The 21338-nt window shown below is 53.2% G+C and overlaps 3 protein-coding genes across 13 annotated transcripts; 1 reads left to right on the top strand and 2 right to left on the bottom strand.

The window, feature by feature from the left end:
• Positions 1 to 756: 756 nt before the first annotated feature.
• On the bottom strand, positions 757 to 7355 carry CTDNEP1 (CTD nuclear envelope phosphatase 1). 6 transcript variants are annotated; one of them, XM_059668848.1, is made up of 10 exons: positions 7244 to 7355; positions 6916 to 6979; positions 6116 to 6478; positions 3505 to 3571; positions 3289 to 3407; positions 3019 to 3111; positions 2514 to 2630; positions 2167 to 2293; positions 1664 to 1748; positions 757 to 1401 (listed from the first exon to the last, which is right to left on the bottom strand). In XM_059668848.1, the coding sequence occupies exons 3-10, from the start codon at positions 6215 to 6217 to the stop codon at positions 1341 to 1343; spliced, it is 771 nt and encodes a 256-aa protein (XP_059524831.1). In that variant the 5' UTR covers positions 6218 to 6478; positions 6916 to 6979; positions 7244 to 7355; the 3' UTR covers positions 757 to 1340. The 6 variants fall into 6 exon arrangements, with proteins under 6 accessions (XP_059524831.1, XP_059524830.1, XP_059524833.1 ...); XM_059668847.1 differs by lacking the exons at positions 6916 to 6979; positions 7244 to 7355 and having other exon boundaries at positions 6116 to 6909; XM_059668850.1 differs by lacking the exons at positions 6916 to 6979; positions 7244 to 7355 and having other exon boundaries at positions 2182 to 2293; positions 6116 to 6909.
• Positions 7356 to 7366: 11 nt separating this feature from the next.
• ELP5 (elongator acetyltransferase complex subunit 5) lies at positions 7367 to 15710 on the top strand. Of its 5 annotated transcripts, none has more exons than XM_059668845.1 (8): positions 7367 to 7490; positions 7642 to 7702; positions 7775 to 7855; positions 11158 to 11234; positions 13313 to 13494; positions 14165 to 14260; positions 14401 to 14501; positions 15110 to 15710. In XM_059668845.1, the coding sequence occupies exons 1-8, from the start codon at positions 7445 to 7447 to the stop codon at positions 15222 to 15224; spliced, it is 759 nt and encodes a 252-aa protein (XP_059524828.1). In that variant the 5' UTR covers positions 7367 to 7444; the 3' UTR covers positions 15225 to 15710. The 5 variants fall into 5 exon arrangements, with proteins under 5 accessions (XP_059524828.1, XP_059524827.1, XP_059524825.1 ...); XM_059668844.1 differs by having other exon boundaries at positions 11014 to 11234; positions 15114 to 15710; XM_059668842.1 differs by having other exon boundaries at positions 11014 to 11234.
• Positions 15679 to 18350, bottom strand: CLDN7 (claudin 7). 2 transcript variants are annotated; one of them, XM_059668854.1, is made up of 4 exons: positions 17490 to 17712; positions 16558 to 16722; positions 16371 to 16455; positions 15679 to 16282 (listed from the first exon to the last, which is right to left on the bottom strand). In XM_059668854.1, exons 1-4 carry the CDS (start codon positions 17710 to 17712, stop codon positions 16120 to 16122), a joined length of 636 nt encoding a protein of 211 aa, XP_059524837.1. In that variant the 3' UTR covers positions 15679 to 16119. The 2 variants fall into 2 exon arrangements, with proteins under 2 accessions (XP_059524837.1, XP_059524838.1); XM_059668855.1 differs by lacking the exons at positions 15679 to 16282; positions 16371 to 16455 and having other exon boundaries at positions 16646 to 17383; positions 17449 to 18350.
• Positions 18351 to 21338: the final 2988 nt, after the last annotated feature.

The following is a 21338-nucleotide window of genomic DNA, read 5'->3' as shown; positions in this document are numbered from 1 at the left end:
TCCGGACATAACGTGGAGGAAAGCAGATAATTACAAGGACAGCTATTCACGAATAGTTGGTACGCAAAAGGCGGCCGTTGACACCAAAACAAAGTAGTACCCCAGGGGAGAAGATGGTCTTCCGAACTAGAGGGCAGAAACTAAGCACATGTTTGCAGAGACGCACAGAAGGCTTAGGTTTCGGGAGAGCGGACCAATAGGGACTGGAGAGCAGGCTCGAAAGGTGGGGACTAGGTCGGCGCGGAAGAACACTATCAGCCTCGTAGCAACGAAATCATGTGATCCGAGGGAAGGGCGGAACGTCACGTGGCGAAGGCGAGAAGTAGAGCCGGCTCGCGGGAGGAGGGCAGAGGGAGGCAGGGCCCGAAACTGCCGGAGCGGGAGACGGAGGCCGGTCCGGGGGAGCGGAGGGCCCAGGGCGCCGCCGCCCGGGGGCATAGACCGTTGAGCTGGTCTAGTCAGCCCCCAGCCCGGCCGTTCTCCAGCTACACGCATTCTCTGGCGTCCAGGCTTCTCCTTTCGTACATCTGTGTCCTGCTCTGCAGCTCAGGTTCCCTCAGGACGGACAGCTGTCCTTTCGCTCCCGCCCAGGAGCCCATCCCGCCACTTAGACGCTTCCCACCAAAGCACCTGCTGTAGATGTTGACCACTCCATCCTCGCCAAGCGACACCACCTTTTCCCCCTTGCCCTAGGACCAGCAGTCTCTCCCCTCTGCCTTTCACGTCCCATAACCCCAGAGAAGGACCTGGGGCAGCTTTGGTTTCAAAGTTATAATGCATGGTTTAAAAGAGGGGGAACAGAGAGAGAAAGCTGGTTACAGGTCTGAGGAAATCTAAGAAAGGAAAAGGCAGAGAAAAGGAGGGGAGGGGACAAGTCTGGGGGAAATCCAGTGGCCCAAATCCCAGTTTCCCACCCACAACCCAGCCCTTGGAGTGAAGAATTAGATCAGTTTTGTACAAGAGTTTTTTAAAAAATTAAATCACAACAAAGCTGGCTTGGCTTCTCTCTGAGCCTCCCGGATTATTGAATGTCTGTCTCACTCTGGCCAGTCCTCTCTCTCCATCACAGACACTGTTTCCGCTCTCCTAGACCTCTGCTTATGTCCCAGTCCGGGGTGTCCAGGGAGTGCGAACAGGAAGTTAGAGAGAGGCTGCTTCAGAGTCTGCCCATGTGTCCATCCAGGTTCCATATGGAGTGCAGGGCTCCCAGGGCAGAGAGGGGAGGGAGGGGCAGACCCTGCCCAGGCAGTCCTCACCATTGGACAGGGCATCAGACAGCATCTCGAGGGCTCACCCTCCCTTTCCCCCCCACCCCAACTCAGGTGGAGGGGGAGCAGCTGTCACCAGAGCCGGTGTTGGTGAAGGTTTCGGCTTAGCACAGAGCGAACATCAGCGGTGAACCTGGGATGACAATAACTTGCATTGGTAGAGTCCTTATAGTTGACAGAGGCAGCCTCACTGGAGATGTGGGGCAGCCACCATTTCACATGAGACTGAGGTTCAGTCTGCTCAAAACACAATGGCTAAAAGGTCAGCTTTAGTATAAGACTTCCATTCAAATGCTAAATGCTTACGGAAGAGAGGTAAGGAAGTAAAACAGGACAAGCTTTTAATCCCCCCCCTCTTCTTTTCCTCAGAAATCTAAGTGTCCAGTTTTCCTCACCTGAGGGCATCCAGCATCGGGAGCAGATTAAGAAGGGCGGTGTCGCTGGGGTCGCTGAACCAGGACTTGATGGGGATGGCATTGTCTAAGTCGAGTGGAAAATACACATGAGAAGAAACAATGCATTCAAGAGGGACAAGGTGTTTTTTCTTTTGTTTGGAAGTAGGGATCATTACTTTAAAATACATGTATTTACCTCACCACCAGTCACCTACCCAAATCAATAACCTAAGTAAAAACCTTCCTGATTTGTACTCCAAAATAAAATTAACTTGCAATCACCATATCTCACACTAGTATGAGGCTTCTAGTCATACCTATTGTCATTATGACGTATATCTGCTGTGAGAAATCTGATTTACGAAATGGACATGTGGGGGAGGGGGAAACATCTCATTTAAAAGCGCAACAACTTGCACCTTGACCTACAATAAAGTAAGGCATCCCAGCTCCACGCATTCAAAATACTTCCTCAGAGCCACCTCCTGGGCCTGCAGACTCACCACATTTCCCCGTACCTGGATGGCTCCTGTAAGCCCCTGGGGAGTTATCCAAGATCACAATGCTGGAGAGGTCACTGTGGACCACAGAGAGGTCCTTGATGTAGCTGCCCAATTCCAAAGTGCAGTGCTACAAGGCAGGGTGAGTTGGGTATCAAAAGGCGACTCAGTCCTCTGTGATTGCTCCCCCAACCCCAACAACGCCATGGGCAGCCAAACTCCCACAAAGGGGACCATGCAGTAAGCCTCCCGCATGTCCCCAGGTCTCATTGCAAGGCAATTGCCTCAAACTCAAATCCCTCCCTGGGGACCTGCCTCGAGTTCACTGAGACCTGGATTCTACCCCTTACCTGTCTGTAATATCTCCTCTTGAGAATGCTTCTGCTATTGTCTAGTTTATCTGCCACAGCAGAGCCATAAATCTCCATGCTTGCTGTGAATACGACCAGCTCGTACCACTGGCTCACCTGAAACAGATAGGGGGAGGAGGTATCGGAAGAGGTGATCATTCATTTAGACATATAGTGCCTTTTCACTGGGACTATCGAATGTCTCTGAGGACACAAAATTCTGAGTGCTCCCAAACTCAGAGTCTTAGGCACCATACACCCTTAATTAAGATTCAGAGATGCAAGAACAGAAGAGCAGGAAGCCTGTGGAAGAACAGAATTTTTCCTGGACAAATGAACCCAAACTACCAAAAGCCATTCTTCAACCATATACCACAACCTCCCACCCCCAAAATTGCCCTCAGCCATTTCTCCTCACCCCTTATTTCCTCCAAATCTTCTAAATTACCAGAGCCCTAAAACCATTCCTTCATCACAGTGCACCCTTTGGCTTCTGCAAACTCACCACTTCTAAGAAGAAATCCACATGGGGCCTCTTATGTACAAAAAACCGGACGGGATGTTTGTCTATTACCACCTGCAGAGGAACAGGGAAGGACTGGGGGAAGTCCTGAGCACCACAGCACGGCCTGAAGGACATCCCCCCGCCTCCCACTGCCTGCTTCCCTTCTTCAGGCTGACACTGGTGCCAGGGGATGGAGACAACACCTTCTGGGACTGGGAAAGGTCTAAGCAGAACAGACATAACCATTCCATCACTTCCCACAGCACACACCTTGAGGATGAAGTCAGGAGGTGTTCCAGGTCGGACCGTAGGCCTCAAAACCCCATCATGATGGGAGTGAATAAGTGTCTCATCCAGATCCAGCACCAGAATCTTCCTCTTCACCTGGCCTAAACCATAACAGGAAAAAAATAACACCAACCAACTTCTAGCCCAGACCTTGAACCCTACCTCACCTTAAAGGATCTTCCCAGCCAGCATACTCACCTAGCCGATTCCGAGACACAGGAGATAAGGGAAGGATATCATATCGAACAGTTTGGTACTGAATTACCTGAGAACAAAAGAGAGGATTAGAATCCTTAACAAGGAAATCTTCCTCAGTAACAATAGGTAGCACATGTTGAACATTTACCGTGTGTTACGCACTGTGTAAATGACTTGATGACTTCATTTATTTCTCAAAACAACAATAATAACAACTCTTGTTTTAAGAATAAAGAAACTGAAGCCTGAAGAGATTAAATACATTGCCTAAGGCCACATAGCTAGGAATATTATTTAGTTGTTTGTTCCAATTAGAATGAAAAAAACTCCATGAGAGCATGGATTTTGTCTCCATCGTGCTGTCCTAGAACACTGTAGCAAGGGGTGGTCAGTTAATATCAGAATCGATAAAGCGGTGGAGTCAGGATTGTACCCATGCAGTGCGATACAAGAACCTGCTCTCGTAACTCTGATATCCCCTTGCTACTTTGAACAAAGAATTGCACCGCTCTCCCCACCTCCACCCCAAGGATTCTTTGTGACAACTCCCATCAGCCTTAGACTCCTTAGTGGACACAGGGTAGGAGTCAAGAAGGGAGGTCCTCGGGCTCCTAGGGGAACAGAGGATGAGGGAATCCAGGGGTTGTCAGGTCAGCTCAGTTCCTCTGGCTAGGGGCCACCAGGCCTATTTTAACCAGCCACCTGTCCATTTCTGTCTCTATGAGCCAAGTCACAAGTTGCAAAGAACCTAAGCCCTCTGAACAGCCTCTTTTCCTGGTACCCAGGGCAAGGCAGAGGACACTGGAAAGCCCCACCCGCCAAGCCAGCTGATAGGGTGCGCAGAAGGCCAGAGTGAAGTAAGGGCTATGAGTAAGAGGTGAAGATGGGACAAGGACATCACTAGCTCAGCCTTCTAGTTTCTCCAAACCTTCTCCGAAGGCTCTTATTTCTAACACTTGAATCTCCCCCATGCAAAGCCTGGCAATTCCCTCCTCTGCTCTTTTCTTCTAAGGTGCAGACCAATGCTCTTCAGTCCATCCACAGGCCCTGAGTGTCACCAGAACCAGGTTCCCCTTGCAAACCAAAGAGCCCTCACCCCTAATCCCAAGGCATCTGCCCTTCTTTTCTCCCTGGGCCATCCTGAGGGCCGGCACGGCTCGGGTGTCCTGCCCTGCTATCTCGGGTTGCACATGCTGGGCATGTAGGGACTGCTCCAAGCATCTGCCAGAAAGGGGGTGGGGGAAAAGACCAGATTGGAAGGGAAGACAAAAGACTATGGGGTCAGTGCCACTCAAAGGAAAGCAACTAACCTCTGGCTGGGCTAAAGGACTACTCCCTGCATCCAGAACAAAACCTGACGTGTCAGGAGGAGAAGGTGGGAGGCTCAGAGCGAGGCCAAGCAAAGAGGCCTGGCAGCTAACATGTAGAGAAAACCCCAGGGGCTGACCCACACATCTGAGCATCTCACCCCAAATTCTTCTTGGCTCCTAACTCTTGTCTCAGCCAAATAGCCCTGCCTACCACCATGACCACCCAGAACAATCCACACTCTAAGTCAGGAAATGGAAGTCGAAGGGTAAAGGAGACACTCAATGCAAGGCCAGGCCCATTCCCCCAAGTCAATCAAGTCCACCACTACCACCCAGGGTTTTCTGGAAATTCCCTGACATAGGCAGCTCCTGCCTGGGTTTATTTACTGAGGTGTGCCAAAGGGCACGGACCAGAGAACCTCTGCGCCCTCGCTCACTTAATTTTCCCCAGACTTCAGAGGATTCTCCCCAATGGTGATGAGAACGCAAGAGCACATTCATCAAATGGCATTGGCCTCGGAAGCTTTGACTCTGGAGAAAAACTATGAGGGAGGGAACCCACACAGGGATACATGCAGTCTCCACTGCCCACAGAGCCTCCCACAATGCCAGGGCTCTCGGGGAGAAACAGGGTGCCTGGCCCTGGGATTCCAGCCTGCACCCACAAGCAGCATCCCCTGCCAGGACACCCCAACTTTCCAGTGCTCCCTGCCACGGCCAAAGCAGCCAGGATCTCAGTGACTCCAGGCACCCGCACTCACATTCAGAAGGAAGTTTTCTGGGCTTTTTTGCAGGAGTTGCCTTAATGCAAACCGCAGGGGTTTCTCCCTCGCACCCAGGGCTTTTCTCAAGTTCCCACCCTTGTTTGTCACAGATACCCTTCCACCCACCCCCACTCTTGACCCCTAAGCCTGTCTCTCCCTTGTTCAAGGCCAAACACAGTTTCCTAATCACAGGAGGGTCTCTCGCAGGCCCACATGAACACATCTGCTGCCATCAAACAGGTGTCCCCCGCCTCTCCGTTCCTTTAGCAACTCCAGCTTTTTTAAGAGCGCCCCACCCACCACCCTAGCCCCCAAGAATTGCCAAATCCTGTCCCTAAGGCCCCCCCACCCCGCCCCATCTTGGTTCTACTACAGCGATCCCCCTCCTCCCTGTTCCACCCCAGGCCCTGCCGAAGGTGCCCCGGTTCTCTAAGGGGGGAAGCCGCCACCAGGACCAGACAGAGGCCGACCCCTTCCGAAAACCCGTGAGCATCGCTGACAGAGGCCCCACCACGACCAGCGCCCACCCAGGCTCACCGTGCGGATCTGCCTCCGCAAAAGGTAAATGAAGAAGCTCCACAGCTTGGCGGCGAAGGCCACGAACGTGCGCAGCCCCAGCAGACACTGCGTCCGCATCATCCCGATGACCCCGGCACCGCCGGCCCCGGGGCCCCCGCGGCCCAGCTCCGCCAGCCCCCCGGGGGCAGCCCCCCGCCGCCGGGAGGGGAAACGGGGGCCCCGAATGGCAGGAGAGGCTGCAGAGAGGGGCACGGGGCGGGCGGCTCAGAAGGCCACCCCCGGCGAGGGCAAAGCCCAGCGAAACCAGGAGCTGGGGGGCCGGCGTGGGCAGCCCGCAGGGGCCCACATGGGCAGGGAGGGGCACCGGCGGCTTCGCGGAGACTGCGGGCTGAGACAGACCGGGTTAGGACGGGGTCCTCCGAGCGCAGGAGGGAAGGGGATGGAGAATTGGGGGAGGGGGCGCCGGGGGAGGGGGCTCGGGAGAAAGGAGGGGGAGGGGGAGGAGGAAGCGGAGGGGGGCCCGCTGCGCAGGCGCGCTAGGGGGCTGCCCGCGGGAAAGGGGCGGGCGCGAGCAGCGGCGCGCGAAGGGCCGCGGCCCGGGAGAACGGGCCGGCTGCGCGAAGGAGCGGGAAGGAGGGGAGGGGGAGCCGAAGGGCGCGGGTGCCTGAGCCGGGGCGGCCTCCCCCTCCCCGAGGTCGGGGGCGCCTTAACCGCTGAGAAGCGGGGCTGCAGTTTCTGCAGCTGGATTTCCCACTCTGACGGGCGCCATTTTACCACCCAAAGGGCTCCCTCCTCCTCTCCTCCCCCCTCCCCTTCACCTCTGACACTACTTCCGGTGGTGACGTGTACTCGCTTCACCCGGACTGCGGTTCCCGGCGGGGCCTACGGGGGAGGGACGAGGACCGCGGTGTGCGCCGCGCGCCAGGCCGCAGCACCGCGCACGCGCAGACGGCGGCGGCGGGCAGGCCCTGGGGCGCAGCAGGCCCCGCCTCTGACGGGGTGAACGGGGCGGGGTGACTCCAATTGACCCCGAGTTCGGGCGGTCGGACGGGCTCGTGCGGCCTTCTCCCCCTCCCACCGACGGCCGCCCCAACCGCTCCTCCCGCCCCGGTTACTGTAAAAATGTGGAGGGGGCGTCGTCCGTACGTATGTGCGCCAGGCGCGGGAGAGGCACCTCCGCGCGCGCCGCCCCGGGCCTATGGGACATAGTGTGACCCCTCCGTCCAGACTAGGCCGGCTCTCCGAGGGGGGCGGAACCATGGGTGCCCCGCCCCTTCCCCTGGAGGCGGGGCAGCGGTCGTGACGCCATCAGAGAGCGTCGGAGAAGCGACGGGCCGCTCGCGGGAGATGCTGGAGTCGCTGTTGGGTCCCGGCGGCCTGGTGCTGCTTCGGGGTGCGGGGCGCCGGCACGGGGGCTCGGGAGCCGGGCTCGAGGGGCGGAAGCGGAGGGGAAGGGCCGTGGGTCACAGCCCGGGCGGTGGTGGGGACGGTGAAAGCGGAAGCCTTGGTTCTCACGCTGTCTGTCTTCCCGTCGCTCTCCCCAGACTCGGTGGAGTGGGAGGGGCGCAGCCTCCTGAAGGCGCTCGTCCGGCGGGCCGCGCTGCGGTGAGTACCCGCGGCCCCCCGCCCCCGGAAGCCGCCCGGGCCGCTCTGACATCCGCCTCCTCTGGTCCTCAGGGGGGAGCGGGTCCACGTCCTGGGCTGTGAAGTGAGCGAGGAGGAGTTCCGGGAAGGCTTTGATTCCGGCACCAACAGCCGGTAAGTGCAGGTTGGAAGAGTGTCCGTGGGATGTGAATGTCCCTTAAAGCAGCGAGACCAGGGTCTGGCGTGGGAGAGGTTCCCGTCCGTGACGCTTGGGCTAAACAGCCGCCTCGGGCGGTGAGTAAAGAAAAATGGAATTTATGTAGGAAAACGGGTTGGGGAACGGGGATGTCCAAAGGAAAATGCGACACAGCACTAAGCCGAGGGCGTTGGGTCTCGGATGGCAGCAGAGCCACACTGAGGACAGTGAAACCAGGAAGGGCCTAGAACAGCGGTTCTCAACCTGTGGGTCGCGACCGCTTTGGGGGTCAAACGACCCTTTCACAGGGGTCGCCTAAGACCATCGGAAAAACACATATATAACTACATACTGTTTTTGTGATTAATCACTATGTTTTCATTATGTTCAATTTGTAACAATGAAATTGGGGTCACCACGACGTGAGGAACTGTATTAAAGGGTCGCGGCATTAGGAAGGTTGAGAACCACTGGCCTAGAAGCAGTGACAGGAACGCCTGGGCGGGGTGCTTGGCCCACTGAGAAGTCGGAGAAAAGGGGGCCTTGGAGACAGGGTCAGGGGGATTTGCCACTGCCCGTTGCTCCCCTGGTTGCAAGTCTGGTAGGGTCCCTTGGAGAAAAGAAGGGGGAAGGGAATGGCTCTGGCGTGTTCCCCTGGGGGAGAGGGCGTGCTGGGTCCTTCTTCCTGAGTGAACGTGTATCTCTTGCAGTTGGGAATCTTGGGGGAGGTCTTAGAGGAGGGTCTTAATAGAATATTCATCAGCTTTTCAGGTGTGTCCTTTCAGGGTTCTGGTCTCCACTGATTGGTCGTGCCAGAGCAGGGTCATTAGTCAGTGGTCCTGAGGCAGCCATGGGAGTCACTTGTCTGGTTTTGCTGCTTTTGGGGGCCTGGAGCTGCAGTACAGCTGAGGCCTAGATGTTATCTTTAGGGGAAAAAGGTCAGGCATCCAAACTGTGATATGACAGGAGGACAGCTTCTCCTGGAGGCGAGGTTCTCGCTCTCCCAGTTTTGCCCTTGCTGGGCAGCTGGGGCTTTCTGTACCTGGCCCTTCCTTCCTGTGTTACGACTGTCTAACGGTATGTAGGAGCAGCTACTTATTCATTGTATGAATCGATAGGGATCTTTCAGGAGGCAAGCATGAGCAAGAGGAATGTTAAGGAGTGGCGAGTATGTGGAGAATCCACAGCAGAAATTATAGAATGTGAAAGAAGTAGAGGGTAAAGGCCAACAGACAAGTTTAGCACTAGAAGCTGTCCTGGAGAAGAAAAATAAACCTGTTCTGCCTTTTGAGTTATTCAGAATCGGATTCCAAACTTGCATCAACACTTAACTGCACACTACTGAGGGATTTGTCCCACAGGCAGAGGGAACAGCACATGCAACAGTTAGGGATGTATGGGGAAGGCATACCTGTTCATGGATGATGGAAGAGCTTACTGAGGTCAGACAGAAAAAGATACCTGAGCCCTAGCCAGTTTGCTCAGTGGATAGAATGTTGGCCTGCGGATTAAAGGGTCCCAGGTTCAGTTCCAATCAAAGGGCTCAATCAAGGTGTATGCAGGAGGCAACCAATCGATGTGTCTCTCTCACATTGATGTTTCACTCTCTCTCTGTCTTTCCCCCTTCCTTCCACTGTCTCTAAAAAACAATGGAAAAATATCCTGGAGTGTGGATTAACAAAAAAAAATACCTGCTAGCTCTGGCCAGCATGGATCAGTGGTTAGAGCATTGGCCCGCAAACCCAGAGGTGGTGGGTTCTTTTCCGGTCCAGAGCACAGACCTGGGTTGTACATTCCCGACCCAGTTGGGGTGCACTTGGAAGGTAATCAATTGATGTGGCTTTCTCACATGGATATTTTCCTCTCCCTCCTCCCTCTCTTCTGCTCTCTCTGAAATCAATGGAAAAAATATCTTCCAGTGAGGATTAACAACAACAACAAAAAGATGCCTGGCAGTGAAAGGTCTTACAGAGTCTGAAAAGGAGTTTAGATGTTGTAAAGGAAGTGAGGAGTCATTTGAAAATTTGGGAGGGTAATATCATCATTCCTGTTAAGATTCAGTGACCACAGTGTTGAGAAGTGTTGGCAGGGGGCAGCCTGGCGATAGGGAAACCAGGTGGGAAAATTATCGCAGTAATCCAGGTTGACTCAGGTGGGTATGTACTGAGCACCAATTGTGAACCAGCTACCCACTGGAGATAGAGTAGTGAATGGGGCAGATAGGATCCCTATTCTTATGAACGTAGAGCATAATGGTAGGAGGTGACAGACCTGGCTGAGGGAATGGCAGTAGGAATGGAGAGTTTAGGACAAATGTTAAAGGACTTGAGCTACTTATAGATGGACTTACAGATGTGGGGTAGAGGCAAGCTTCCAGGTCAGGAGGTCCCTGAACCCATTTACGTTGCCTAATTAAGAACGATTATTTCCTGGTCTAGGTAGCTCCATGAATTATAACAAGTTTATATCTGTCTGTTGAGCCCTAATTTTGTAGCAGTCATTGCGAGAGAGGTGATGCTGTATGTTAAGATGTCATTTGAAAAGGAACAGAAGATAGAGAGGAGGTGTCTGGGAACAAGTTCTGCCGCCATGAAGCTTTCCCAGGATTGTTAGCCCACACCAGCATCCCTTTCCTGAACTGCTGTTTTATCTGTAGTTCTTAGTGATATGTAGCCGCATAACTGAATTTGTGACCTTTGCTAAGCTGTTCTACAGGCTGGAACCATGTCTCGTGTTCTTTCCTTTCTCCTTATCCATCCAGAGATAGGCACCACTCAAGACATATTTGACAGTGATGACAGCTAACGTTTATCAAGTATTTAGCATGCTTCAAGCACTGTCCTAAATATCAAGAGGTTTGTATTCCTGTTTTACAAATGAAGAAACCAAGTCTTAGATTAAGTAATTTATCCTTGAGGTGACCTTGGGCAGTTAGCAAACCCGGGCTTTGAGTTCAGGGCTGTCTGATGCCAAAGTCTGTTTACTCAATCACTACATTCTATTTCTCAGTTACTACCTTTCACTGGTATATAAGATATTGGTAAAAATTGAGAAAATAGTGCCACAAAGATCAGAGGATGAATTTCAGGAGTGGGGGAGGGGTAGCATTATGTTGTCTGCGATTTTCTCTTTGTAGGCTGGTTTACCATGACCTCTTCAGAGACCCTCTCAACTGGTCAAACGCTGGAGAAGCCCTTCCTGGGGGGCCCCTGGGAGTCTTGAGAGCACTGTGCACGAGAACAGGTCCTGGTCCTGTCACCATTGCCCTTGATTCTCTTAGCTGGCTGCTGCTTCACCTTCCCTGCACCACACTCTGCCAAACCCTGCATGCTCTGAGCCGTCAGGACTCCCGCCCTGGTGAGACCCTCCTTCATTACTTCCCCCCATATATGTCCCTCTGCCAAGAAACATAACCCTTTCTACCCTAAGAAACAACATATCGGGGATCTCCAAGTGGATCTTTTTTCATCTCTTTAACATTTATTACTTTAACCATTTTTAAAAAATATGTTTTTATAGATTTTAGAAAGGAAGGGAGGGGAAGACAGAGAAGAAGAAACATTGACAAGCTGCCTCCAACATGCCCTCTACTAGGGATTGAGCCCGCAACCCAAGCATGTATCCTGACCAGGAATCGAACTGGAGATCATCTCTTTAACCTTTATACTAGTTCTTGACTTCTCTGTAATGCCACCTACCAATCACTTTTCCAAGTTCTTTTTTACTCATCTATCTTATTCATTCAGCAAACATTAAATACATATAGCATGTTAGATATTATTTTAGATAATTGGAAGATAAAGACTTTACTGTAGTCAGGTTCTTGTCTTCCAGGAGCTCAAAGTTCATCAAGGATGCAGACAAGTAAACAGGTAGTTACAAGATAATCTGATGAGAGCCATGATGATTGCCCTGACCGGTTTGGCTCAGTGGATAGAGTGTCAGCCTGCGGACTGAAAGGTCCCAGGTTCGATTCCGGTCAAGGGCATGTACCTTGGTTTCGGGCACATCCCCAGTAGGAGGTTTGCAGGAGCGGCTGATCAATGTTTCTCTCTCATCGATGTTTCTAACTCTCTATCCCTCTCCCTTCCTCTCTGTAAAAAATCAATAAAATATATTTAAAAAGAAAAAAAGCCATGATGATAAAGGAACGTGTACAGAGTACCTTAAATAAAGAACTGTCTTAGAGCAAGGGGTCAGCCCAGCAAATATGGCCAGGCCCATGGCACTAGGAAGTACAGGGTGGGGCAAATGTAGGCTTGCAGTTGTGAGTACACGAAATCAGAGTTTATTCTTGTATTTTTATTTATTTATTGTCTTCCATCTGAACAACTGTAAACCTACTTTTGCCACACCCTGTATACTCTGGGTACTAGCATGGACTTTGGAGTCGGACACCTGGCTTTATATTATGGTACTTGATCTCTCAGTGCTTCATTTTCCTCTGTAAACATGTGGAATTGCCATTTTTTGTAGTTCAGATGTAGTCAAATGTCAAATATGAGCAAGTTCATATAGTTCAACCCAAAAATGCTGACCTTTGTAAGAATTGAAATGTTACAGTTAAGTGTTTAGTGTAAATGCTCTGGCACTCGTAAATGCTTCCCAAAAGGGAGGAAATCAAAGGCACTAATGGGATCTTGGCAAGTTCCAGAAGCTGCAAGTCAGCATGTGAGAAGCAGGGGCCAGATGATGAAAGTGTCAGTTCATCCTTAAGGCTTGGAGTTGCCCCTGAGAGTTGTAGTCAGTGGTTTCCTGATCAGATTCACATTGGAGTAAGAAAGTACCGTGGACCCTGGTGTTTGGAATGTCTCCTACCTCAATCCACTTCTATGCCTGACCCCCCCTTCATGCTGATACCTGTATGATGAGTCACACATCTTTCCTGTGACAAAGGAGAGAACATGCAAATATGAGTCAGTTTACCACTGTTAAAAATCTCAGGATGTTGTGCTGTGAATATTTTGTGTTTTTTTGCTTTTGTTGCTGCTTATACTTACAAAATTTTCATTTTTTGATGTACATTTCCTTTCTTTTTTGTTAAATTTTCCTTTACATTTCATATCCTTTTTGTTTTTAAAGTATTTATAGATTAAACAGCACAATAGACATGTACTATATATGAGAAAGGTTAAAACGGAATCATTTGGGGGTCTGGAAGGGATTCATTAAATTTACATTATTTCTAATGGGGAAAATGATTCGGTTTTCAAACAGCCTTCCGGAACAAATGAAGTTCAAGAAATGAGGTTCCACTGTGCATGAGCGGTGAGAGCTGAAGGAGCTCAGTGCAGGGCCGTGAGATGGGGCACACTAATTCAGGAGTGTGGCAGAGAAGTGATGGCGTGTGGGCCTGCTTCTCTTTATTTGATCCCAGGCCTCCACCCCAAACGCTCCCTCCTGCCCTCTGTGACCTGCATTTCTTGTCCCTCCAGATGACAGCTCCCCAGTAGAACGTGTGCGTGTGCTGGGCCTGCTACATGAAGAGCTTCATGGCCCAGGCCCTGTGGAAGCATTGAGCTCCCTTGCTCAGATTGAAGTGACCTTGAGTGGTTCAGGGGACCAGGCCTCAGCTCACATTCTCTCTCGGAGGCCCCAACATCGTCCAACACATAAGGTCAGGAGAAACCTGGGAGGAGCAGAGGTTGGGTTCGGACAGAGAAGAAGGACAAAAAAAACCCCCACAAAAACTGATGTGATGAAGCACTTCTCTGTGCTTTCATCATTTTGTTATTTTCCTCATTTAATCTTCACAGCTACCCTGTGAGATAGTTTTTTTAAAAAAAATATATTTCACTGATTCTCTACAGAGAGGAAGGGAGAGGGATAGACAGAAACATCGATGAGAGAGAAACATCGATCAGCCGCCTCGGGCACACCCCCAACTGGGGATGTGTCCACAACCAAGGTACATGCCCCTGACCAGAATCGAACCTGGGACCCTGCAGTGTGCAGGCCGATGCTCTATCCACAGATCCAAACCAGTCAGGGCCTGTGAGATAGTTTTATTACCCCTGTTTTGCAGCCTGGGAAACTCCGATCCTGTGAGCTTAACCAATAAAAGATACTGCCTTCCAGGAAATGGAAATGGAGAAAAGACTGGGAGCGGTTACTGGTGGGGAAGGAACAAGTCCATAAGGAGAAGTTTGAAGGAGGGGTGAGAGAGAGCAAGAGCTGAAAGCAGTTGTATAGCTGATTGGGGCTGAAGGTATTAGGTTTTTAGTTCTCTCTGGTTTCTTCAGTAAGATTGGAAAAAAAACTTTAATACTCTCCTTTCTTTTCCCCAGATTCAATGGTTCACCATCCTGCCTGACTTCAGCCTGGATCTCCAAGAGGGGTCTCCCCTAAAGTCCCAGCCCCACCCAGATCCTCGCACACACCCGGTATCTAAGAGTGCCAGGGCCAGAACAAGAGAATGGAGTTGGGATCTGGCAAAAAGAGAGAATAAAAACTGCAGAGGTTTGGGGGTGGGGTCAGAGATTACAGGGATGGGTCATAGTGACAGCATCCTTTGTACTTACAGGTGGATCCCACTTCTCACTTGACCTTTAACCTTCACCTGTCCAAGAAAGAGAAGGAAGCCAAAGATAGCCTGACCCTGCCCTTCCAGTTCAGCTCAGAAAAGTAAGGCTGCAGCCTATATCCCTGGGTCCTTAAGTATAGAGCCCAGTATCTGTGCCCAAGAGGTGGGGTGACAACAGGTTATTGATTAACCTCAGACTTTATAAGGGTTGAAGTCCATCTCCAGAGCCAAGCCTGGGGAGTGGTTCTCTACCCACCCATACCCCAACAATGACAAAGCTCTTTGTCGCCTTCTCCATTCCAGCCTTGGGTCCCAGCCCCACGTCTGGGTCTAAGCTGAGCAGAACAAGACCCTGGGGGAAAGGCCCTATCTCCAGGCAGCAGTACCAGGACAGGAAGCCAGATGGGGAGGGCAAAGGCAGGTTAATAAGGGCTTAGTAGATACCTGTTCTGTGCCCAGTGTGTGGGTGCATGAAGTAAGACTGGCAGGATCCTTGCCCTCGAGCTACTACGAGTATTATTAGGAGAGGTGTTGAGTATCTATTCCAGGACCAAATGATGCTTCAGTATAACTAAACCAGGAGCTCAGAGAAAGGGACTTGGATCAAGAAAATACGGAGTACAAAGAAGGAGTCATAGTTACCAGGTATAGGGTATTCAGGTGGGACCCTTGTTACCCACCCTCACCAGCACCAATTCTTCTCTCTCAGACAGCAGGCTCTACTGTGCCGTGGTTTAGGCCAAGCTACCAGCCATATCTTCTATGAGCCAGACGCTTATGATGACCTGGACCAAGAGGACCCAGATGATGACCTAGATATTTGACTAGAGTGAATTGGAGGGGGGTGCGGAGACCTGGGGCCTATAACCATTGTTCCAGTTGGCCTTACCTTGTTTCTTCCCCATCTTTGTTTCCTGTGTCTCTGGAGACCCTACCCTCTGACCCATGAGCCAGGGAGCAGTGTCCAGTCAGGACAAAAAGTGGATGGGCCCTAGCCGGTTTGGCTCAGTGGACAGAGCATCAGCCTGTGGACTGAAGGGCCCTGGGTTCGGTTCTGGTCAAGGGCACGTACCTTGGTTTCAGGTTCCCCGGCCCTGGTCAGGGTGTATGCAGAAGGCAACCAATCCATATGTCTCTCTCACATCGATGTTTCTCTCTGTCTCTCCCTTTCCCTTCCACTCTCTAAAAATCAATGTAAAAATATGAGGATTAACAAAAAAAAAAGTGGGATGGGGGCAGAGGGAAAGGTGAGAGACTAGGAAACCTATCACACACACGCCTAATAAAGTATTTTTTTATTAAAAAAGAAACTCTGGTAGCTATTTAAGCAAGAGTTGGGAGTAGAAGGAACTGGAAGATGTCAATGGGTTAAGGAAACCAAGTATCTGAGTCTTCAGACTCGGTGGGGGGTTTTACTTGTTTTTTAGCTGAGACAGGTATACTAAGGTTCCAGGCTCCCTGCGAGGATCTCGGTAGGGAAAAAGAAGAGGCCCTGAAGGGAAAGAAAGAAGCCTACTTTCCAAAACATACGTTTTATTACTGTACAAAAAGCACATCCGCCCCTCCTTTGTTCTCCCCCACCCCGCCCCCAGGGAACTGAACGTGGTGTACAGGACTGCATGACCCAGGGCTGCCGCGCACATCCTGCCCACAGGCTGAGCTCTGCCCCAGGTCCTTTCAAGTGTCTAGGTTGCCAGGCTGGGGCAACGGAGTCCCAGCTCACACATACTCCTTGGCAGAGCTGGGCTTAGCGTAGGAGCGGGGCGCACCGTACCTAGCTTTGCCCTCACTCCCAGGACAGGAGCAAGAGAGCAGTGCACCTCCCAAGAGGACCAGAGCAGACCCTGCCCAGCCGATGAAGATGGCAGGACCAAACTCGTACCTGTGGGGAGAGGGGATTGAGGTCAAACCCTGGCCTGTCTCTCCAGACCCCAGACCTGTCCCTTAGGAGGCAAGACTCCCATACTTACTTAGTATTCATGGGGACCAAAGGGTTATAAAAGTCTGTGATAATCTTATGGCCGTACCAGGAGCAAGCTATCAAAGCAGCCAGACCTAGAGAGACAAGGAGGATGTAGATATTGTGAGACCCCTCAAAGCAGCACCACGTCCGCCCTAACTCCTCAGCCCTGAGGCCACCTTGGACCTGTAACTCACCTGCCACGATGAAAATGATGCCTCCGGTCATGGCTATCCGGGCCTTTTTCACTTTGTCGTCTCCCCCACAGCGTGTGCACTTCATGCCCATCGTGGCCACGAACATGGCCATGAAGCCCAGCACGAGGGACACCACCATGAGCGCTCTCGTGGCCTGAAAGGCCGCTGCGAGGAGGGAGGGAGGCCTTTCATGACTGGGAGGCAGCAGCCTTCGGACCACCCCAGCCTTCGAGCCCGCGGCTGCCCGAGGCCGGGCCGGTTCTGGGTGGATCCCGGCTCCGGGGCCTCCAGCTCCGCCCCGCCCTGCCTCAGCTCTGCGACTCGCCCGGGGCGCCCGGGTTTCGGTGAAACTGCCCTGGGCAGGGGGAAGGGGGAAGGGACAGCGGGGGCGGCCGCTGGAGGCTCCGCACGGGCCGCAGACGACGGCCTCGGCCCGGGTCTGACCCCACTATCGAGGCCACGGGGTTTGCGGCTTCGTCTAATCGGTCGATAAGATTAGAGGCCGCAGGCGTCTGCCTCGGTCAGACCAGAGCGCACGGCTCCTCCACCGAACCCCGCGCCACCCTTTGTCCGAGAGAACAGGGCGGGCGTAGGAGAGGCCACTGCCAGCCCGGGGCGGCGGAGGAGACCCCGGCCAGCGCCCGGCCGCCCCTGGGGAGCTGGGGTAGGGGTGCGGCTCCGGTGTAGCCGCCAGAACGCGCCCGCTGCGGCCCCCACTGCCCCGTCCCGGCGCCTCCGCGCCCTCCTCGCCCCGCTCCCTCCTCTCCCCGCTGGCTCCCAGGCAACCCGGGGCGTCAGGTGCGGGGCCCCGCCACCCACCCCTGACCTCGGCCCTGGGCGCGTCGGATGGCCCCGGCCCGGCCCGGCCCGGCCCCGCCACCCACCGCTGACCTCGGCCCTGGGCGCGTCCGCCCCGTCGGTCTCGGCCTTACCGGGCAGGGCGAGCACCGAGTCGTACATTTTGCAGCTAATCATCCCCGTGCTCTGCGTCACGCAGTCCATCCACAGCCCCTTGTACATGGCCTGGGCTGTGATGATGTTGTCGCCCGCGTACGAGCTCATCTGCCATTGCGGGAGGGCGGTGCACACCACCAGGCCCACCCAGCCCAGCAAGGCCATGGCGAAGCCGAGCAGCTGCAGGCCCGAGTTGGCCATTCCGCCCTCACAAAGACGAGGGGCGCGGGCGGGAGCCTCTGCAGCAAAGGAAACTTCGAGGGGCGAGCCCACCAGACGGCTGGGGCTGCAGTTGTAAGTCACCCAAAGCGCAAAACAGTTTCTGGTCGAGTGACTGCGAAGTTTTTATCACCCGAAAGAAACCAATCGCCCCTCCGGCGGGCGAGGGTCTCCGCAGAGGGAACAGGTTACGCTCCGAGGACTAGTGGCCGGCAAAGGCGATCCCCGGAGTCCAGGCCGTTCCCTCCGGTGCTGTCGGCGACGCTTCCCAAACAAAAGGTGGAGGCGCCGAAGGGGCGGCTCCGGGTGCTGAAGTCCCCGCTGGACCCTGGGCTGTCGGCCCGGGGCCGAGGTGCAAGCGGCGGCGAGCTGGCGGGTGCGGGCGGGCGGATGCGGGCGGACAGGTGCGGCGCACCGGGTATATGTAGGGCGTCGGGGGCGCGCCCCCGCGGGGCCTGGGAGCGCGAGGGGGAGCGGAACCGGAGGGGCGGCCAAGGGTGACCTGACGTCACCGAAGGGACACTCACCTGGGCCGGAAGTCCTGGCCCCCACCCCTCCTCTCCCAGGTATAGAGGAAGAAACTTGAGCACCAGGGTCACGCCCCTTCACTTGCCCGTCTGTGACCACAGGTGGGGAGGAGGCGGCGGCCTCTCGGAAGTCAACCCCGCTGGACTGGACTTCGGTCGGGCCCCGGGATGCGCCTTCCCCGCGCCCCAACAGGTGCGCCAGGGGCGCGGGGGAGCCCGAGCGCGGGGACGCCCCCGGCCAGCCTTCGCTCCGCTCCGCTCCGCCCCTCCCCCCCTCCCCCTCCCGCCGCGGGGACTCCAGGCTTCCCTTTAGGCGCTTTTCGTCCCGCCCTCCCTCTCCCCACCTTCTGCTCTACTCCCTTCCCTTCTCTCTCCTCTCCTGGCCGACCCCGTCAGGGCCCTGGCTCCAATCCTTCGCCCTCTCCCTTCAGCAGCCGTGTTGGAGTCGCCACCCAGAGCCACCCCAGCACGCGCGCCCCCTCCGCCGTCCGCTGCCCTCCTACCCGGCCCTCCACCGGACGCCCGGCCTGCAGGCACGCCCTCCCGTCTTCTTGGTCCCCTCCGTGCACGTCCCTGCTGAAGTGACTCAGTGCCTGGGCCCTCCCAGCGGTCACTATCCCCTCCCGAATCAGGGGTCCTTGTAACAGAAGGAAGAAACCACTGAAACCAGAAGCCAGCTGAAGGCGGGGTGCAGGGTAAGGTCTCCGGTACCGCCTTGGTCACATCCCTCGTTCCCGCCCTTGAAGTCTTTTCAAACTTGTCCTTCGCCTTTGCCTCTTTCTCCCTCCTACTCCCTCTTTTGCCCCCCGCTCCCCCAAGCCCCCAGTCCCCCAGCCATACCCCATTTCTCCTTCCTTCTGAGCCTGGACCAGCCTATCTGTATGGGCTCTCCCACCGCTCTGTCCTCCCTGACATCTGGCTCGCAGGCTCCCACCTCACCCTCAGGTTTCTTCTCTGACTCTCCCTAAACTCTTTCCCCATCCTCCCTCTGGGTATCTCTGCCAGCATCCCACATCACTCATTCCTCCCACATAGCTTATCCTCCCCTCTTCCCGCCTTTTCCACGTCCTATTTCACTCCCCTGTCTCCAGCTCTTCTGGAGTGCAGCATCACCAATTGGTCTGGCTTTGCCTCCTCCTGCCCAGTTTCCTCCCAGCCTTCCTCGCCTCCCACCTTGTCACACCTCCCAGACTCGCACACCTTGCTTACGCTCTCTTCATTTTTCTCTCTCCTTTTCCCCTCAACTCTCACGCATTTCCCATTTTTGTTCCTCCTTCTTAAACATGTCTCTGTAGGTCTTTCCTTCTTGTATTCAATAAACATATTAAAGAGAACCTCATACCAAGTCATTTAGCCTGTTTGTTTGTTTTATAAAATGCAGACTTTAATGAACTCTTTTTTATTCATTCACTTTTTTCTACTTTGAGGTTAATGGTCTTTTTTTCTTTTTTTTTAAAAATATATTTTATTGATTTTTTACAGAGAGGAAGGGAGAGAGATAGTTAGAAACATCAATGAGAGAGAAACATCGATCAGCTGCCTCCTGCACATCTCCTACTGGGGATGTGCCCGCAACCCAGGTACATGCCCTTGACCGGAATCGAACCTGGGACCCTTCAGTCCGCAGGCCGACGCTCTATCCACTGAGCCAAACCGGTTTCAGCATTGGTCTTTTTTTCTTTTCTAAAATTGACTTCAGAGAGAGGAAGGGAGAGGGGGAGAGGGATAGAACCATCAGTGATGAGAGAGAAACATCGATCAGCTGCCTCCTACACATCTCCTACTGGGGATAGAGCCTGCAACCCGGCATGTGCCCTTGACTGGAATCTAACCCGGACCCTTCAGTCCGCAGGCCGCTGCTCTATGGACCGAACCAAACCAGCCAGGTCAATGGTGTTTTTTTAAAGGCACTTTCCAACTCTAAAATTCCATATTCCTCATTACTTAAGTATATATAGCTTCTCTCCACACGCACTGCCACCACCTCAGGCCAAGCCACCATCCCCTCTTGCCTGGACACTAACTGTCTCCAAACCAATCCCCTGCTTCCCTTCTCGTCCTCCTAAAATCTAGTCTCTGGAAGTGACTTTTTTTTTTTTTTCCAAACAAACTTCGAGAATCTTGTCACTCCCTGTTGAAAAGCCTTACTGTCTTCCAATGGCACTCCTTTGCTCCTATTGTTCGGCTGGATTTGGCAAATGCCATACCAGACTGCTTGAGCCACACTGGCATCTTTCTGTTCCTGAAACATACTTCCCACCAAATTGCCTTCGCACACTCTGTTCTCGATGCCTGGATGTTCTTCTCCATTTACCCCCACCCACTTTCCTCTACCCAGCCAGCCAAGTAATCCTTCAGCTATCAGCTCAAATATCACTTCTCCTAGGAGGCCTGGCCTGGCTACCCCACCTCAGACTGAGTCAGATCACCTGCTGAATGCTGTTACCGCTACTTACCTATACTTTACTTTCAAAGCTCTTATCATAGTTTGAAACTATTTACATTGTGTGCTTATTTATTCAATGTCAGTCTCCCACTATACTAAGTTCCAAGAGGGCAGAGATGTGTCTGGGTTTTATCATCAATAAATATTTAATGGCCTGGCTTGCGTGGCTCAGTGGTTGAGCGTTGACTTATGAACCAGGAGGTCGTGGTTCGATTCCCAGTCAGGGCACATGCCCAGGTTGCGGTCTTGATCACAGGGTGGGGCATGCAGGAGGCAGCCGATCAATGATTCTCTCTCATCATTGATGTTTCTATCTCTCTCTCTCCCTCTCCCTTCCTCTCTGAAATCATAAAAATATATTTTAAAAATATTTGATGAATAAATTTGAAAACTAACTATATTTTCCCCCATGTGTTCAATAAATACTTCCTGAGTGCCTGTATAATGTACCAGGCACCATGTTGGACACTGAGGACACAGCTGTAAACAAGAAAGATAAGGACACTGCTCACGTGACTTACATTCTAGAGAGAGGGAAGCAGACAGTAAAATCATAAACAAAATGGCTGATGTTTCGAAGGCAATAAACCAGGTGAATGTGATGAGGTTGGCTCCACTCCCGAGGGAGACTTTTC

Source organism: Myotis daubentonii, chromosome 16, assembly GCF_963259705.1.
Source record: "Myotis daubentonii chromosome 16, mMyoDau2.1, whole genome shotgun sequence".
NCBI lineage: Eukaryota > Metazoa > Chordata > Mammalia > Chiroptera > Vespertilionidae > Myotis > Myotis daubentonii.
The sequence above is the reverse complement of the archived record's forward strand: the minus strand, read 5'-3'. Positions and strand labels throughout refer to the sequence as shown.

Coding starts and splice junctions, on each gene's coding strand:
- CTDNEP1 (XM_059668848.1), bottom strand. CDS start 6,217: ATGATGCGGACGCAGTGTCTGCTGGGGCTGCGCACGTTCGTGGCCTTC. Junction 1,749..2,166: donor TCCAGGTACGGGGAAATGTG/GTGAGTCTGCAG, acceptor CACTCGACTTAG/ACAATGCCATCCCCATCAAG. Junction 1,402..1,663: donor CCGATGCTGGATGCCCTCAG/GTGAGGAAAACT, acceptor TTGTCATCCCAG/GTTCACCGCTGATGTTCGCT.
- ELP5 (XM_059668842.1), top strand. CDS start 7,445: ATGCTGGAGTCGCTGTTGGGTCCCGGCGGCCTGGTGCTGCTTCGGG. Junction 7,491..7,641: donor CGGCCTGGTGCTGCTTCGGG/GTGCGGGGCGCC, acceptor CGCTCTCCCCAG/ACTCGGTGGAGTGGGAGGGG. Junction 7,703..7,774: donor GTCCGGCGGGCCGCGCTGCG/GTGAGTACCCGC, acceptor TCTGGTCCTCAG/GGGGGAGCGGGTCCACGTCC.
- CLDN7 (XM_059668854.1), bottom strand. CDS start 17,712: ATGGCCAACTCGGGCCTGCAGCTGCTCGGCTTCGCCATGGCCTTGCTG. Junction 16,456..16,557: donor CATCATTTTCATCGTGGCAG/GTGAGTTACAGG, acceptor TTGTCTCTCTAG/GTCTGGCTGCTTTGATAGCT. Junction 16,283..16,370: donor TTGGTCCCCATGAATACTAA/GTAAGTATGGGA, acceptor CTCTCCCCACAG/GTACGAGTTTGGTCCTGCCA.